General features: G+C 44.5%; 1 protein-coding gene across 3 annotated transcripts in view; it reads right to left on the bottom strand.

Moving 5' to 3' along the window:
- Nucleotides 1-17,234: 17,234 nt before the first annotated feature.
- Nucleotides 17,235-18,145, bottom strand: part of LOC140480692 (zinc transporter ZIP12-like) — an 85,865-nt gene continuing 84,954 nt past the window's right edge. For all 3 annotated transcript variants that reach the window (XM_072575910.1, XM_072575911.1, XM_072575912.1), the window contains one exon: nucleotides 17,235-17,844. In XM_072575910.1, coding sequence (XP_072432011.1) covers nucleotides 17,716-17,844 — 129 coding nt within the window. In that variant the 3' untranslated portion in view covers nucleotides 17,235-17,715. The remainder of the gene's footprint in view (nucleotides 17,845-18,145) is intronic.

The raw sequence follows: 18,145 nt of genomic DNA, 5'->3' as shown, positions 1-18,145 counted from the left end.
CACCGAGACGAACATTAACTGCGCCTGGAGGATCATCAACTCGGTGAAGGACGCTCTCTGGGCGGTCCGAAACCTGTTGATCTTCCAGCTGAAGGAGTTGACCCCGACCGGGTGTTGCAGACTGGCACATTCCAAGGTCCAAGACTACGTGTTGAGGGACGCGCTGAAGCTTGGGGCAGCTGCCGCCAAGGCGCGGTGGGGAAAGACCACCGTGTAAGATCGGCCTGCCGAAAGAAGAACAGGGGGCCCATACAGACGTTTTTTTGGGCTCTGCTGATGCCTCAGCCAAATATATGTATATATACAAGATTGAAAAAATGCACAGGATTGTAAAGGACAAGAATAAAGTCGAATCTGTGTTTGTAAATATGGACATATGTATGGCATGATCCAATGTACAGACCATCAAATCATTTATGAATAAAGTATATTTTTGAAATAAAAAAAAAACACTCAGGAATATTCAGCTTCCTATCTTACCAAGTGCGCTGAACAAATTGGTCAGCAGGAAGTCTGAACATGGAGATTTAATCGGATACCTGGTGATTTCCGCTCACCGCTGGCTGTGAGGAGCTGTCATGTTGCTCAGCACCAAACTGCATCTGAGCACACCAGTCACTTGCACCTCTCGCCCACAGACATTGACACCCGACATCATGACTGTCAAGGCACCTCTCCAATCCATTGTCAAGCTAATCGGGAAAAAGAGACTTGTGTTGCAGGGTGTACCAACAATTAGCATTGGAATGTTGCTGCAGGGGCTCTGTAAGCTCAGGGATAGGCACCCAGCTCATGGATTGGTCCTTGCTCTATCTCAGGACTGCTTGCTGGCTCTGTTAGTGCTCATACGCTTAATGCCTATCTGTTTCTTGCAGTGTCCCTGCCTTGTCTTGTAGTGCCAGTTAGTGCAGTCACCCACAACCTGGCAGTTTACCTTACTGGTCAGTAATCCTTAGTTAAAGGGGTGTACATCTTGCTGTGTGGCACAGAGCTACGACAATCTCACATCTACACCATGTTTGTTTTGTAAGCTGCTGGAACAGACCAGCCATTGCAGCTGAAGGAGTTGACCCCGACCGAGTGTTGCAGACTGGCACATTCCAAGGTCCAAGACTACGTGCTGAGGGACGCGCTGAAGCTTGGGGCAGCTGCCGCCAAGGCGCGGTGGGGAAAGACCACCGTGTAAGATCGGCCTGCCTAAAGAAGAACAGGGGGCCCATGCGGACGTATTTTTGGGCTCTGCTGATGCCTCAGCCAAATAGATGTATATGTACAAGATTGAAAAATGCACAGGATTGTAAAGGACAAGGATAAATTCGAATCTGTGTTTGTAAATATGGACATATGTATGGCATGATCAAATGTACAGACCATCAAATCATTTTATGAATAAAGTATATTTTTGAAATAAAAAAAAGACCAGCCATTGCAGCAAGCAAGCAGCCTTCCCTCATTGTCTTACCGGAATAGGTCTCACTAAAGTCTGCGGAATCACCTGTCAGTCAGGGGATCCTGGCATAGTAAGTGAATGGCAACCTCCAATACTCCTGTAAATGATTGGCCACAGCCAGGCATCTGCTCAGGGCATTCTCAGTCAGAAGGTCCATGCCTCTGCAAGCTGGGGTGTGGGTCACAGTCAGTCCAAGTGGGTCGAGCTAATCCATTCAGGGAGATGATGTAACCATCAGTGAGGGACCTGGATATTTCCTATCCTTGAATGTCCTATGGACCATGGTCAGTCCATCAGGTCTGTCCACAAGAGGGAAGTGGGAATAGGTGGTGGAAGGTAACAAGAGCTGCTGCTGTGAGAAGGAAGCAGGGTAACCTAATAGAGTCATAGGGCAACAAACTGGAAGAGTAACAAATGGGAAAGGAAGACAATAGTATTTGTTAAAAAAAGAGATAAGAGAAAGCATGGGTGGGAAGGGGAAGGGGATTGTGCAGGAGAGGGGTTCCTATGCAGTCAAGAGCACCCTGACTTCCAGGCTGACGGAGTATGACCAGGTGAAGACAGTTTGGATGGGGACCTGGGGAGGTGCAAAGGCTATGGTGTTCACAGGAAGTGCTGTCAGGAATGAGATATGGATGTTCGGGGTCCTACTTACACGTAGTAGAAAAGACAGGCAACTACTGCCTGAAGAGAACTTAGTGTCACCTACTGTCATGCTGGAAATCAAAAGTGCACAATATGGAGGAAAATAGCTACAAAGACATTCTGAGTGGGTAGAGTAAACTGACTCAGTCTGTGTGGGAAGGCCTGCAGAACCCATTGATGTGAAACCTTTCAACGGGAAACAGCATATGCAGAGACCCATCCACTCGACAAGACTTAACCCCTGTGGTGTCCCTAAGTTTTTGCAATCTGAATGCATTGGCTCCTTCTATGCTGTACACCTTGCTGCCCCAGATGTCATTGATCACCTTAGTCATACCAACACAATTGGATACAGAGGCCAGGGAAACAATAGGGATTTTGCAGGATGTGGAACAGCGGTTTCAACATGACCCATTTTCCTTTACATTCCTGGTTCATCATGCTTTCACATGCTGTAGCAGGTTCTCAATGCAGACATTAATCCATGGTATGTCCTGTATGGACATGCCGTTAGGCACTTTATTGGCATAGGTACATTTGGGACCACACAGAAACTTGAACATATGGACAAAACAATGATTTTGCATAAATGTGAAATTAATGTCCAATTCTACAAAAGTGCCCTCAAAAACTTTCCTTCTTTCTCTCCCTCCCACTTGGTCTTTGACAATAAGATCATAAGACATAGCAACAGAAAGAGGTCATTCTGTCCATTGAGCTTGTTCCACCATTGAATGAGATTATGATTCATTGATAACCCTCAACTCCACTTTGCTGCCTTTTCCCCATAACCCTTGATTACCTTACTGATTAAAAATCTGTCTATTTCAGTCTTGAATACACTCAATGACCCAGCCTCAACAGTTCTTTACGGTAGAGAATTCCACAGATTCACTATCCTCAGAGAGAATAAATTCCTCTCCATCTCTGGTTTAAATGTGTGACCTCTTCTTCTGAGACCATGGCTTTGGTTCTAGATTCTCCCACAAGGGGAAGTGAACTTTCCATATCCACCCTTCAGGCCTCTAAGGACCTTCTGATGAAGAGTCACTGGACTTGAAACATTAATTCTGCTTTCTCTGCACAAATGATGTCAGACCAACTGAGTTTCACAGGCAATTTGGTTTTGCTACTAAGGATCTTGTATACTTCAATAAGACCACCTTTCAATCTTCAAAATTCAAGTAAGTACAAATTCAACCTATTCAACCTCACCTCATAATACAGTCTCTCCATACCTGGTATCAACTTAATTAACCTTCTCTGGACTGCCTCCAATACTAATGTACCTTTCCCTAGATAAGATGCCCAAAATTATTCACAGCATTTTAGCTGTAGTGTGACTAGTGCCTTGCATAGATTTAGCAAAGCCTCCCCACTTTTGTACTTCATTCCCTTCGAAATAAAAGTTAACATTCTATTTGCCTTTCCTATTATCTGCTGAACTTGAATGCTGTCTTTTTGTGATTCACAAATGCGGATCTCAAAATCCCTCCATTCTGTAGTTTTCTGCAATCTTTCTCAATGTAAATAACATACAGCTCCTTTATTTTTCCTGCCAAAATGCATCATTTCTCATGTTATATTCCATCTGCCAAGAATTTGCCCACTCACTTAACATATCCCTGTCCCTCTGCAGATACTTTGTTATCCTAGACACTTGATTTCCTACTTACTTTTGTGTCAACTGCAAATTTGGCTCTTGTATATTCACATTCTGCACCAGATCATTAATATGTATATTGTAAGTAATTGTGGTCCCAAGGATTGATCCTGAGCCATTCCACTAGTTATAGGTAAAAATAATGACTGCAGATGCTGGAAACCAGAGTTTAGATTAGTGCTGGAAAAGCACAGCAATCAGGCAGCATCCGAGGAGCAGTAAAATCAACGTTTCAGGCAAAAGCCCTTCATCAGGAATACAAGCAGAGAGCCTGAAGGGTGGAGAGATAAGCTAGAGGAGGGTGGGGGTGGGGAGAAAGTAGCATAGAGTATAATAGGTGAGTGGGGGAGGGGATGAAGGTGATAGGTCAGAGAGGAGGGTGGAGTGGATAGGTGGAAAGGAAGATAGGCAGGTAAGACAAGTCATGGGGACAGTGCTGAGCTGGAAGTTTGGAGTTGGGGTGAGGTGGGGGAAGAGGAAATGATGAAACTGGTGAAGTCCACATTGATGCCCTGGGGTTGAAGTGTTCCAAGGCGGAAGATGAGGCGTTCTTCCTCCAGGCGTCGTGGGGTGAGGGAGCGGCGGTGAAGGAGGCCCAGGATCTCCATGTCCTCGGCAGAGTGGGAGGGGGAGTTGAAATGTTGAGCCACAGGGCAGTGTGGTTGATTGGTCCGGGTGTCCCAGAGATGTTCCCTAAAGCGCTCTGCTAGGAGGCATCCAGTCTCCCCAATGTAGAGGAGACCGCATCGGGAGCAACGGATACAATAAATGATATTGGTGGATGTGCAAGTAAAACTTTGATGGATGTGGAAGACTCCTTTAGGGCCTTGGACGGAGGTGAGGGAGGAGGTGTGGGCGCAGGTTTTGTAATTCCTGCAGTGGAAGGGGAAGGTGCCAGGACGGGAGGGTGGGTTGTTGGGGGGGCATGGACCTGACCAGGTAGACACGAAGGGAATGATCTTTGTGGAAGGCAGAAAGGGGTGGGGAGGGAAATATATTCCTGGTGGTGGGGTCCGTTTGGAAGTGGCAGAAATGTTGGCGGATGATTTGGTTGATGCGAAGGTTGGTAGGGTGGAAGGTGAGCACCATGGGGGTTCTGTCCTTGTTACGGTTGGAGGGGTGGGGTCTGAGGGCGGAGGTGTGGGATGTGGACGAGATGTGTTGGAGGGCATCTTTAACCACGTGGGAAGGGAAATTGTGATTTCTAAAGAAAGAGGCCATCTGCTGTGTTCTGTGGTGGAACTGGTCCTTCTGGGAGCAGATACGGTGGAGGCGGAGGAATTGGGAATACGGGATGGCATTTTTGCAGGAGGTAGGGTGGGAAAAGGTGTAATCCAGGTAGCTGTGAGAGTCGGTGGGTTTGTAAGAAATGTCGGTGTCAAGTCACTCGTCATTAATGGAGATGGAGAGGTCCACGAAGGGGAGTGAGATGTCAGAGATGGTCCTGGTAAATTTAAGGTCAGGCTGGAATATATTGGTGAAGTTGATGAATTGCTCATCCTTATCGCGGGAGCACGAGATGGCGCCAATGCAATCATCAATGTAGCGGAGGAAGAGGTGGGGAGTGGTGCCGGTGTAATTACGGAAGATGGACTGTTCTACGTAGCCAACAAAGAGACAGGCATAGCTGGGGCCCATGCGGGTGCCCATGGCTACCCCTTTGGTCTGGAGGAAGTGGGAGAAATCGAAGGAGAAATTGTTAAGGGTGAGGACCAGTTTGGCCAAACGAATGAGAGTGTCCCCTTCCCCCACCTCACCCCTGTTCCAAACTTCCAGCTCAGCACTGTTCCCATGAGGTCTTACCTGCCTATCTTCCTTTCCACCTATCCACTCCACCCTCCTCCCTCACTTATCATCTTCATCCCCTTCCCCACTCACCTATTGTACTCTATGCTATTTTCTACCCACCCCCACCCTCCTCTCATTTATCTTTCCACCCTTCAGGCACTCTGCCTGTATTCCTGATGAAGGGCTTTTGCCCGAAACATTGATTTTACTGCTCCTCGGATGCTGCCTGAACTGCTGTGCTTTTCCAGCACCACTCTAATCTAAACACTAGTTATAGGTTACCATCCTGAAAATACTCCCCTTTATCTCACACTTTGTCTTCAATTAGTTAACCAATCTTCCATCCACACTAATTATTGTGTGTAAATCTCCACAAATTATCTTTAATTTGGCTACTTATTAAGAAATCTCACAAATACTGAAACAATTATATAAACCTTATTGCATGTAGGTCCAAAATAAGACACCCCAAGTAAACAAGTTAAGCCTCACAACTCAACCTGGCTATTATCCGATTAATGGTGGAAGTAAGCAATGATTCCACCAATAGAGTCCATCTCTGGATGCGTCCAAGATTCAATCCTTGTGCACTGTTGTTCTTTGAAGTTCTGTCACCGAATTGTTCTGGTGTTGGTCCCCAACATTGATTACACTTTTGGAGGCATCAGGACTGTTGCTTGCTTTCTGATTAGAAATAGCTTCCCCATTCCTTGTTACATTCGGGATTAGCTGTCTATTTGAAACACAGCTTTTTCTGCAATTAACCCCTTTACTTCAGGACATTCCTTCTGCAGGCAGACTTACTTGCCCATTTGTCATGAGGTTATTGAGCAATGTTATCTCCTCTCTCCCAGGAAACAGCTCATTTATGTTCCTTTTTCCTAGGGATGGTTAATTTGTATGTTGCTCTTAATTCCTTTATAACAATTTCTCCTTGTTCCTTGCATCTTTAGAAACAGTTTATTCCCAACAGAGTAATTGCTGATTCTTTCAATGCACGGATGCATTAAAGTTTTGAAGTTTTTAATACCACATACTACCTCCAACACCCTGAACTCTTATCTTATTAAATAACCTTATGTGTAGTACCTTATCAAACCCCTTCTGAAAATGCAATTGTTCAAATCCCTTTATTATTGGGCCTGGTTCCACAGCTGGTGTAGATAATGTCTACTTAGTAATGGAGCCCATTGACCCTGCAGGTTCAATTGGGTGACTCCAGGGAGGTTGTTTCTGGACAGTCCTGATATTCTGAGGGTCTTTGTCAAAGTCAAGTGAACCCTCCTAAGCTTGAACCTCCACAGGTCAGTTAGGAGCAGCAGGGTGCAGGTGAAGGGCACAGGCATCTCTGGAGAGTTCTGAGAAGGGACACTCTCTTTGTGGTTCCTCCTCCAACTGGATGTCTCCTGCAGTCGCCCTGATTCCCTGTGAGTGCTCACCAGACTCCCCACAGCCCCGATACATGGCTTCAGTCCTGATGACCACAGGCTAGGGCAATGGAGTGCTGGTATGTGGGCCTCTCCAGCAGACCCTGAGGGTGCCAGGCTCCAAACTGTCCAGCCAGGCAGGCAGACAGTCACATGACTTGCTGCACTGCTGCAGCTTCTGGGCAATGAATGCCATTGTATCCTACACATCGGTCTGCCTCTCCTGTTTTTCCTTGTGCATGTAGACATATTCCCTTGTTGCTGCCACTACAGGCTCCACTTCTGCCTGCAGCTGAGTTGATGTCTAATCTCTGACAGACCTCTGAGAGGCTGTGGCCTGGGTATTTCTTCCTTGGACAGTTGTGGATTGTCACAGTGAGGTGCTTACTAGATTGAGCTCCCAAATGTTCTGATGCTAACATTCCCACTCAAGTGTGCAATACTGAGCTGATCGAAGGTTCTAGAGGCAGCCTTGCCAATTCTTGCTCTGAGGCCACCAAACTCTCATCCTCAGAGGTTGTGGAGCTGGTTTCTGAGTGTAGTGGAAATCTCACTGGTATCTGTAAGTCAAAAGGGAGAGAAGACATGGCTGCTAGTTATTGGCAGCAGAGGTGCCATGACTGAGAATGATAGCATGGCTACTGTGAGGGTAGCAGTGAATACAATGGGACATAGACATCTTGCCATCACCGCGACGGTAGTTCCAGTCTTTTTCTGCAAGGGCCGGGATTCCCTCCTCAGCAGTGAGGAGCCGAATGTTGGGCACCCCTCCATCTATCCAAGTCCGTTCTGCCCCATTGTGGCTATTTTCTTCTGGAATGAGGGAAAGAGAGGAATTCACTGATGTTAAAGGGGGTCGTGCAACTATTTCTGCTGGTGCAGATGGTCAGTAGGTGTTGAGAAGTGTTACAGATGAGGTCAGACCCCCTCAAAACATGTCAAGAAGATAGCTCAAACCCTAACCTTGCTAGTTGTTTTAAGGTGTAACACAGATATTCCAGAAGGGATGCAGCTGGTCAAACCATTTAGTTTTAAACAAGCGTTTTCAACATAGCAGAATTTATTTACAAGACAACTGAATGAAACACAAACAAAAGAGAACAGAATACAGAATAACTCAACCTCTCCGAAAACCCAACAGATTCTACCAACTTAATGATGCTGTTCCAAATATCTGCAACAATCCCCATAAACACCTCTTGGCACAAAAGGTAAAAGCAAACCCAGAGTCTGACAGAAGGAAAGCCAGAGAGAGAGGAGGATCAGCCTTGATCTGCTCTTTTGGGGTCCAGCAAGTTTTTCAACTCTCCTGTGCTCAAACCAAACCAAAACAGAGAACAGCGAAGCTAGGAGAACTGGCCACTCCCTTCTGCCTGAGACAGTGTCTGCTAGCTATGCTCAAATTGGCCCTAAAACCCTTCAACTTAGACTTTTTGGAGTCTGTGTCTTTTATAACCTCTCTGAAAAATAAACCAAGGACGACATAACCTTGTTGAAGGAGCAGCATTGTCACACCTCCCCTTTTAAAATAAAGAACCATCAATATCCAAAGTTAGTTTCATTTTATAATGCTTTAATGCTAAATTGTTAGTACTTTACAACACACATATACAATACATTAACTAAAAACCTGCAAACATGCACAACTACATTCTGCTTCAGTCAGTTTTATTCCTGTCGCTGAATGCCTCCATTTCTCATTCAAACTTTGACAATACATTGGCAATCATGTTTTCTTGACCTGCCACATGCACAAATTTCAAATTGAATGGCTGTAACAACAAGCTCCATCTAAACAGTCAGGCATTTTTGCATTTAAATTTCTCCACAGATTTCATTGGGTTATGGTCAGTGTATATGGTTGTCTCAGATCCATTACTGGTAACAACAACATTGAAATATTGTAATGCCAACATTAAGCTCAAAGTCTCCTTTTCAACTGTACAAATATTTCTGCTGATGAATATTCAATTTCCTGGAGAAATACCTAATAGATCTTTCTATTTTCTCGTCGTCTTCCTGCAAGAGCACAGCACCGACACCCACAACACTTGCATCGATAGCCACCATGAATGACTTTGCATAATTAGGTGTAGCTAATACTGGGGCAGTGGTTAACACAGCTTTCAGACTGTCAAATGCCTTCTGACTGTCTGCTGTCCACTGAAACATCTTGCCTGTCTTTAGCAATTCAGTAAGTGGAGCAGCCACACTGTTAACATTTGATACGAATTTTTGATAAATCCACTCAATTCCAGGAATTGTAGCACTGCTCTTTTTGTTGATGGAATGAGAAACTCCCCAATGACCTTTATTTTTGCATCCTGTGGGGCCATCTGATTGTGTCCAAAAAGATGGCCCAGGAAGGTAACTTTGCCTTTGACAAATTCACAATTAGCCAGGTTTATCACCAAGCCTGCATTCTGAAGTCGATCGAACAAGTCCGATTGCAAATGTTCCTCCCGTACGTAACTAAAAATCACCAGGCCATCTATGTATCTGACACAGTTGAGTAATCCAGAAATGACCTTATTGGTTAGTCTCTGAAAGGTGGCTGGTGCATTTTTCATACCATATGGCATAACTTTAAACTGATACAGTCCATTTGGAATTACAAAAGCTGAAATTGCCATCACTCTTTCTGAAAAAGGTACCTGCCAGTATCCTCTGAGCAATTCCAACTTAGAAATATAAGTTGCTTGTCCCACTTTTCCAACACAGTCATCCGAACACGGAATTGGATATGCATCAGTCCTTGTAATTATGCAATATTCCACACATAACCATTGGGTACAATCTGATCTTGGCACCATTATTATGGGTGAGCTCCATTCACTGGAACTCACTTCAGTTATGCCATCTTGGAGCGTGTGATCCATCTCCTTTTGAACCTTTGCCAACTTTAGAGGGTTATGCCGATAAGGATGTTGCTTAATCAGAACAGCATCTCTTATATCTACATCTTGCACATTTCGGTTAGTACTTCCCAGCTTATTTCCACATATCTCCCTATGCGATAGTAATAACTCTTTCATGTAATTTCAATTTTCCTCTGGCAGGTAACTCAACAATTTATCCCGATTTTTAACAACTTTCTCATTGTCTAAAATAATTTGAGGAATGCCCAAATCAGAAACCTCTGAACATGATTCTTCCTTCTGTGTTGTAACCAATAACACATTCTCCTTTGGTTTTCCATCCCTGTCAAAATAACTTTGAGTATATTCACATGACACTCTGTGAGATCTCTTTCTGTTTGAAGTCCTTAGATGTTGAAAGAGAGAAGGCAAAATCGGATGTAATGGTGTTACAGTTAAACAAAGGTAATTATGAGGGCATGAGAGAGGAACTGACAAAAATAGACTGGATGAAGAGCCTAGCGGGGAAGACAGTAGAGCAAATATGGCAGGAGTTTGTGGGTATAATTGAGGACACTGTACAGACGCTCATCCCCAAGAAAAGAAAGATTATCCGGGGAGGGATTAGACAGCCATGGCTGACAAAGGAAGTCAGGAAATGTATCAAAGAAAAAGAGAGATCCTATAAAGTGGCCAAGAGCAGTGGGAAATCAGAAGATTGGGAAGGCTACAAAAACAAACAGAGGATAACAAAGAGAGAAATAAGGAAGGAGAGGATCAAATATGAAGGTAGGCTAGCCAGTAATATTAGAAATGATAGTAAAAGTTTCTTTCAATACATAGGAAACAAATGACGGGCAAAAGTAGACATTGGGCCACTTCAAACTGATGCTGGAAGCCTAGTGCTGGGAGATAAGGAAATAGCAGAACTTAACAAGTACTTTGCATCAGTCTTCACAGTGGAAGACATGAGTAATATCCCAACAATTAAAGGGAGTCAGGGGGCTGAGTTGAGTATGGTTGCCATCACAAAAGAGAAAGTGCTAGAAAAGCTAAAAGGTCTTAAAATTGATAAATATCCTGGCCCCGATGGGATAAGACCATAAGACCATAAGATATAGGAGCGGAAGTATGGCCATTCGGCCCATCGAGTCCACTCCACCATTCAATCATGGCTGATGGGCATTTCAACTCCACTTACCCGCATTCTCCCCGTAGCCCTTAATTCCCCAAGACAACAAGAATCTATCAATCTCTGCCTTGAAGACATTTAGCGTCCAGGCCTCCACTGCACTCTGCGGCAATGAATTCCACAGGCCCACCACTCTCTGGCTGAAGAAATGTCTCCGCATTTCTGTTCTGAATTTACCCCCTCTAATTCTAAGGCTGTGTCCACGAGTCCTAGTCTCCTCACCTAATGGAAACAATTTCCTAGCGTCCACCCTTTCCAAGCCATGTATTATCTTGTACTAGGATACATGCTAGAGTTCTGAGCGGGAGGTGGCTGAGGAAATAGCAGAGGCGTTGGTTGAGATCTTTCAAGAGTCACTGGAGTCAGGGAAAGTCCCAGATGATTGGAAGATCGCTGTTGTAACCCCCTTGTTCAAGAAAGGATCAAGACAAAAGATGGAAAATTATAGGCCAATTAACCTAACCTCTGTTGTTGGTAAAATTCTAGAATCCATCATTAAGGATGAGGTTTCTAAATTCTTAGAAGAGCAGAGTCGGATTAGAACAAGTAAACATGGATTTAGTAAGGGGAGGTCGTGCCTGACAAACCTGTTGGAATTCTTTGAAGAGGTGACAAGTAGGTTTAGACCAGGGAAACCCAGTGGATGTGGTCTATCTAGACTTCGAAAAGGCCTTTGATAAGGAGCCACTCCTCTACAATCCTTTCAGCTATGATATTGCATAATGGGATAGACTTTGGAAATCTGGTGGTCACATCCATTATTGTTAACAAATACTGATTCCCACTTTTTGCTTTAGATAGGGTCCTGCATAATCAATTAAGACTCTTGTAAAAGGTTCCTCAAATGCAGGAATAGGTATTAAAGGTGCATGTTTTATTACTGCCTGTGGTTTTCCATTTACCTGACATGTATGATGTGTCTGGCAAAATTCAACTGTATATTTATGCAGTCCAGGCCAGTAAAGATGTTTTTGTATTTTAGCTTGAGTTCTTCTCACTCCGAAATGACCATCTAGTGGTAGTTCATGCACCACTTGCAACACCTCCTTTCTATAACTGACTGGTAATATGACTTGATGAACTTCTGCTCATTTCTCTTCTGCTTGAATTGGTGATGGTCTCCATTTCTGCATTAAGATATCATTTTTTAAGATAATAACATTCAGGAATACATTCTGTGTATTCAGGGATTCTTTTTCTATGTATGCCTTTTTATACAATTTTCATCTTTCTGCTGTAACTCGGTTAATTTATCAGAGCTAAAGATGTCTGCTATGTCACCTATCTGCTCCTGCTTTGTGTCAACCATTTGATCAAACAGGGTTGCTGCTAATTCCACTTCAACTCTCTCATCTGTACTCCTTGACTTTTCCTGTCTCAACTGGTGACTGGGTGAATGGAAAAATTCCAGAATACTTGTCCCCCAATAGTTCAGTTGCCTGGGTTTCCATTTGCTTTTCAACCACAGTGTAGCTGCGGAAGATGGAAAGGTTGCTGGACCCCAAAAGGGCAGATCCAGGCTATACTGGCACCATCCCCCACCTTTCCCTCCATTACATCGATGACTGTATTGGCGCTACCTTGTGCTCCCACGAGGAGGTTGAACAGTTCGTCCACTTTACTAACACCTTCCACCCCACCCTCCAATTTACCTGGACCATCTCAGACTCCTCCCTCCCCTTCCTAGACCTCTCCATTTCTATCTCGGGCAACTGACTAAACACAGGCATTTACTACAAACTGACCGACTCCCACCGTTACCGAGACGACACCTCCTCCCACCCTGCCCCCTGTAAAAACACCCTCCCATATTTCCAATTCCTTTGCCTCCGCTGCATCTGCTCCCAGGAGGACCAATTCCAATACCGAACATCCCAGATGGCCTCCTTTTTCAAAGACTGCAATTTCCCCTCCGACGTGGTCGACAATGCTCTTCACCGCACCTCCTCCACTTCCCGCACCTCCGCCCTTGAACCCTGCCCCTCCAATCGCCACCAGGACAGAACCCCACTGGTCCTTACCTACCACCCCACCAACCTCCGGATACATCGTATCATCCTTCGTCATTTCCGCCACCTCCAAACAGACCCCACCACCACCAGGGATATATTTCCCTCCCCACCACTATCAGCGTTCTGGAGAGACCACTCCCTCTGTGATTTTCTCATCAGGTCCACATCACCCCCCTCCCCCCCACCAACCCAACCTCCACTCCCGGCATCTTCCCCTGCAACCACAAGAAGTGCAAAACTTGCGCCCACACCTCCCCCCTCACCTCCCTCCAAGGCCCCAATGGATCCTTCCATATCCATCGCAAATTCACCTGCACCTCCACACACATCATTTACTGTATCTGCCACACCCGATGTGGTCTCCTCTACATTGGGGAGACAGGCTGCCTACATGCGGAACATTTCAGGGAACACCTCTGGGACACCCGCACCAACCAACCCAACCGCCCCGTGGCTGAACACTTTAACTCCCACTCCCATTCCACCAGGGACTTGCAGGTCCTTGGCCTCCTCCATCGCCAGACCCTGGCCACACGACACCTGGAGGAAGAGCGCCTCATCTTCTGCCTAGGAACCCTCCAACCACATGGGATGAACGTAGATTTCTCCAGCTTCCTCATTTCCCCTCCCCCCACCTTATCTCAGTCCCAACCCCTGGATTCAGCACCGCCCTCTTGACCTGCAATCTTCTTCCCGACCTCTCCGCCCCCACCCCTCTCTGGCCTATCACCCTCACCCTCACCTCCTTCCACCTATTGTATTCCCAGCGCCCCTCCCCCAAATACTTCCCCCTCCCCCCCACCACCACCTTTTATCTCAGCCCGCTTGGCACACCAGCCTCATTCCTGAAGAAGGGCTTATGCCCGAAACGTCGATTCTCCTGCTCCTCGGATGCTGCCTGGCCTGCTGCGCTTTTCCAGCACCACACTTTTCAACTCTGGTCTCCAGCATCTGCTGTCCTCACTTTCCCCTACTTAAGCAGGTGTAACACAGACATTCCAGGAGTGATATAGCTGGTCAAACCACTTAGTTTTAAACAAAACAGAATTTATTTACAAGATTACCGAATGAGAAACAAACAAAAGAGAACAGAATGCAACATAACTTAACCTCTCCGAAAGTCAAACATCCAAATATCTGCTACAATCCCCATAAACACCCCTTGGCACAAAAGGTAAAAGCAAACCCAGGGTCTTACAGAAGAGAAGCCAGAGAGAGAGGAGGATCAGCCTGGATCTGCTCTTTCGGGGTCCAGCAGCTTTTTCAACTCTCCTGTGCTAAAACCAAACCAAACCAGAGATAGGCTAAGCTGGGAGAACTGGCTACTCCCCTTCTGCCTGAGGCAGTAATTGCTAGCAATGCTCAAATTGGCCCTAAAGCCCTTTAACTTAGACTTTTTTTGGAGTTTATGCCTTTTATGACCTCTCTGAAAAACAAACCAAGGATGACATAACCTTGTTAAAGGAGCAGCATCATCAAAGGTGGCCCAAATGAATGAGTAAGTGGTGTAGAGACTATGCCAGTCTAGTGGCCTGCGAGATTATAGCAGTCGAGAGTGTGGAGAGTGAGCAATAAGGAGAGTGAAAGAGCATAGGACATGGTGGGATATCAGTGCAGGAGTAGATATAGAATGTGTACGGGGTAGAAGAGGAAAGGAGTGTGGCATTTACCTTGGAGAAGCAGAGAAGGTCATTGATCTTCCTATAGCATGGCTGGGCGAACCTCCAGACTGTTGAGGTGGCACTGACCTGATGGTGACCTTGGAACAGGTCAGTGGCTGCCAGGGCCTGGCAACATAGCCTCCTCTGCCAGTCTTCTAGGAAGAAGCACCCATTCTATGTGCCACCCCATCCACCACACTCTCCATGACGAGGCTGTTGGAGAATCACAGTGCTATCTTCTGTCTGAATCCAAGTAGAGTAGCTGAACAATGTCAGCTCTTATTCAGGTGAACAGTGCCTTTTAAATATGGTGCAGACACCAGGGATGCTGGTCTTTCAGCTAATATCCAGTGAGTGGTGACTTGTACTGGGAAGGGCATGTGGTACAACAGGGCTAGAATCAGATGTAGGAGCCTTGTAGAGAGAATCTCTCTAAAAATGCAACTCGCACTTAGCCAAAAAAGTGCATTATTTAACTCACTGTTGCCACTGAAAAGATAGTAGCTAGATCGGTGTTATATGAATGTTGACAGTAATGATGACAAATGACAGTAATGATGACTGATGACAAATTAACAGGAAAACTGACTAGCTCCCCCAAGAGGCCACATTTATATAATTGTGGACGGATCTGTTCCAAAACTTGAGTTAACCTTTTCAGGCCGATTGACTTGTTCAACAGTTTTAATGGGAGGTAACCACCTCTTGCTGATTTCTTTTGACTGGTAGATTGGACAGCTGGGTGGTTATGACTCGAGGCCACGACTTACTTGATTTCTTGCTGGCCCTGGATGCTGTTCCTGGCAGTGTTGGCCTGGCAGGGAAACCAGTGTGCAGGCTTTAGGTTTGAATAATAGAGTGGATACCAACAATATCACAGACATTTCAAGAGGGGGCCCAGCTGACTTGGGATGGAATCCCTTTCTGTGTATAAGTTAAAATTACACTTAGCCAAGTAAAGAGGGAAATAGTCATTTGCCTGCTCATGGATTTTGTTCACAAGTACATGATGCACAGATTTTTGAGATAAAGAGGGAGAAATATACTCAGCATCAGCCTCCATCCTGATTGATGCTACATGCAGACCACTACCTAAAGACGTTACATGCACACCTTTCTGGACAGACTTTTGCAAGAGTGTTAGGTGGTACAGCACAATCCAACTGCTTGGAGCGTCTCGTGGTAATGTGGCCAGACCCATCCTTTGCAACATTGGGTGCTGAGAGAGCCTCAGCACTGAATGACACTTGGTGTTTGTGCATTGATGGTCTGTGCACAGTTTGATACAGCCACACAAAAAGGCACCAATCAGGATGGAGGCTGAGGAGTGGGCCTCAGAGTGAGGAGATCCTTGTTAGATGACTCCCTGACTGTCAAAATGATTTTACAGAATGTATCAGCAGCAGAATTTTTAAACAGGCACCAAGACATAGCTGAGCTGGTGGTGAGAAAAAAAACCTCATCAGACCTTTTTGCAAATCGAGAGTCTCACCCTTTTGCGTATTGACCATGAGGTTGTTATGGTGAGCAAGAGGCCATTAATTACCTCTTTCTGGAATGTGTATTTGCAATGAAGGTCTGGATGGAGGCTGAGTGTTTCTTTTCAAGGTTTATCTTCACATGGAGCAGCCCTTGACATATTACACTCTGCTTAATGGGCTGTTCCCAGGGTCCAACCCAGGTATTAAACGATCAGCAATTCAGAAAGAACGTTTTTGGTTTGGCTGAAACTTGCTGTTCTTCCACTGCAAAGAGTTCTGCAGACTGGCACATTCCAGGTCCAGGACTCTATGCTCAGGGTTCCAATAAAGCTTGGGGCCTTACAACAGAGGGGCATAGGGAAAGGCCTTTCAGCTGTAACAACACTAAATGGTTAGAAAATGTGTAAACTTGAAACCTCTTAAACTGTTTGCCTGACAAGGAGTGTTATGTGAACATCAACAGTATTAAACTTGTACTGAGATACCTCAAACTGAAATGTGCTGCATGGAAAAATAAAAGTTGAATTCTATTATTTTTTGCCAATATTCAATTTGAAAACTTTCATCCTTCCACCATGGACTTGATATTATTATCACTATCAAGACTGCTGCAATTGTTTTGATGCATCTTACAGTGTGGAACATGTTATATGGAGAAAAGTCGAATTTTATTGCACATTCCATTTGAAATCTTTGTAATGGCCTTTTACAACAGCTTTGGAAAGAAAGCAATATTCCCACCTCAGTTTAACTGACCTTACTTCCTGTTTCTAATTGTTGAAATTTCCACAAGATTTCTAATTTAATGTGACGATAAATTCACTAGATGAATTTCTAAGCACTTGCAGTCATCTTGCCTGGTGCCAGCAAATCTCAAAAGTGGCAAATGGCATTGCTTGTAGTTTTCTGATGTGCATTGGCAATCAGCAAGGTTCTTCACTGCCAATGCATTTCGGAAAATTAAATCCTGTTTGTTGGTGTAAAGAAGTGTGTTCCTTTTTGTTTCCAAGAGGGTGCAAAAACTCAACTGAGACAAATACACTTGATTGCAATCTAATAGCAAAAGTAAGATTTAAATTTTAATAACATTTCTTAACATTACATGATTAGTCCAAATCCATTTGGTAACTAATGGAATAGAAGTTGATGTGAACTTGAATTTAAAAATATATTACTGACAGATGTCAAAATGCTACTCTGTTATTTTTGGAAGCAAATTAATTCTTAAAAACAGTAAGTAAATTATTTGTTCAATTATGATTTTTCTCTTGTTCTTACAATGAATTTTAATAATCACATCGACCAAAAGATATTTTCCAGTAAAAATGCTTCAGATTTGAGTGGTTAAAAACATGAATAAACACTGCAAAGTAATATTAAATATTAGTAATGATTTGTACGTCTTTCTTGATCTGAGCTTCCCAGTGCCTCTGAGAGCAATTTTTATTTTCAAATGTTCAGTGCAATATGTGAAATTGTAGTCAATTTTCTGTGCAGGCAGCTTTCGCGTCTTGCTGGGGATAGGACTGGAGTACATTTTATATTGTAAGCTTGTGTTCAAATAGGGCAAGAAGCACTAGGAAAGACCAACCCAGAAGCAGTCCAATGTTCTGAAAGGTGAACATTAACCAGGGCTTTGTTGTTTTCACATGTGCCATTTCAGGAAGCTGTTATAAAGAGAAAAAAAGATGAGATTAGGCTCTTATTAAGCTCGGTTAAAAGCTGTCTCCCTCATACCATGTATCATTTCTCAGCTAGTGAGATGGAACAGTTAAAGATTAATTGTCTTCCAATGGTTTGTCACCATTCTTTGAAAAAATTGTCTAGAATTACTCCGGACAGCACCAAACTTGGGGAGGATCTTGCACTCACACCCTACATGGGTTTGGTGAAAGCTGTTGGCATTTACAGAGAAGAGTAATGAGTGGGAAGCAGCTCCATCCCATAAAAAGTTTGTGGTGAGTGGTT

Source organism: Chiloscyllium punctatum, chromosome 8, assembly GCF_047496795.1.
Source record: "Chiloscyllium punctatum isolate Juve2018m chromosome 8, sChiPun1.3, whole genome shotgun sequence".
Taxonomy (NCBI): Eukaryota; Metazoa; Chordata; class Chondrichthyes; order Orectolobiformes; family Hemiscylliidae; genus Chiloscyllium; species Chiloscyllium punctatum.
Note: the sequence above shows the minus strand (reverse complement) of the source record. Positions and strands in the feature narration are given on the sequence as shown.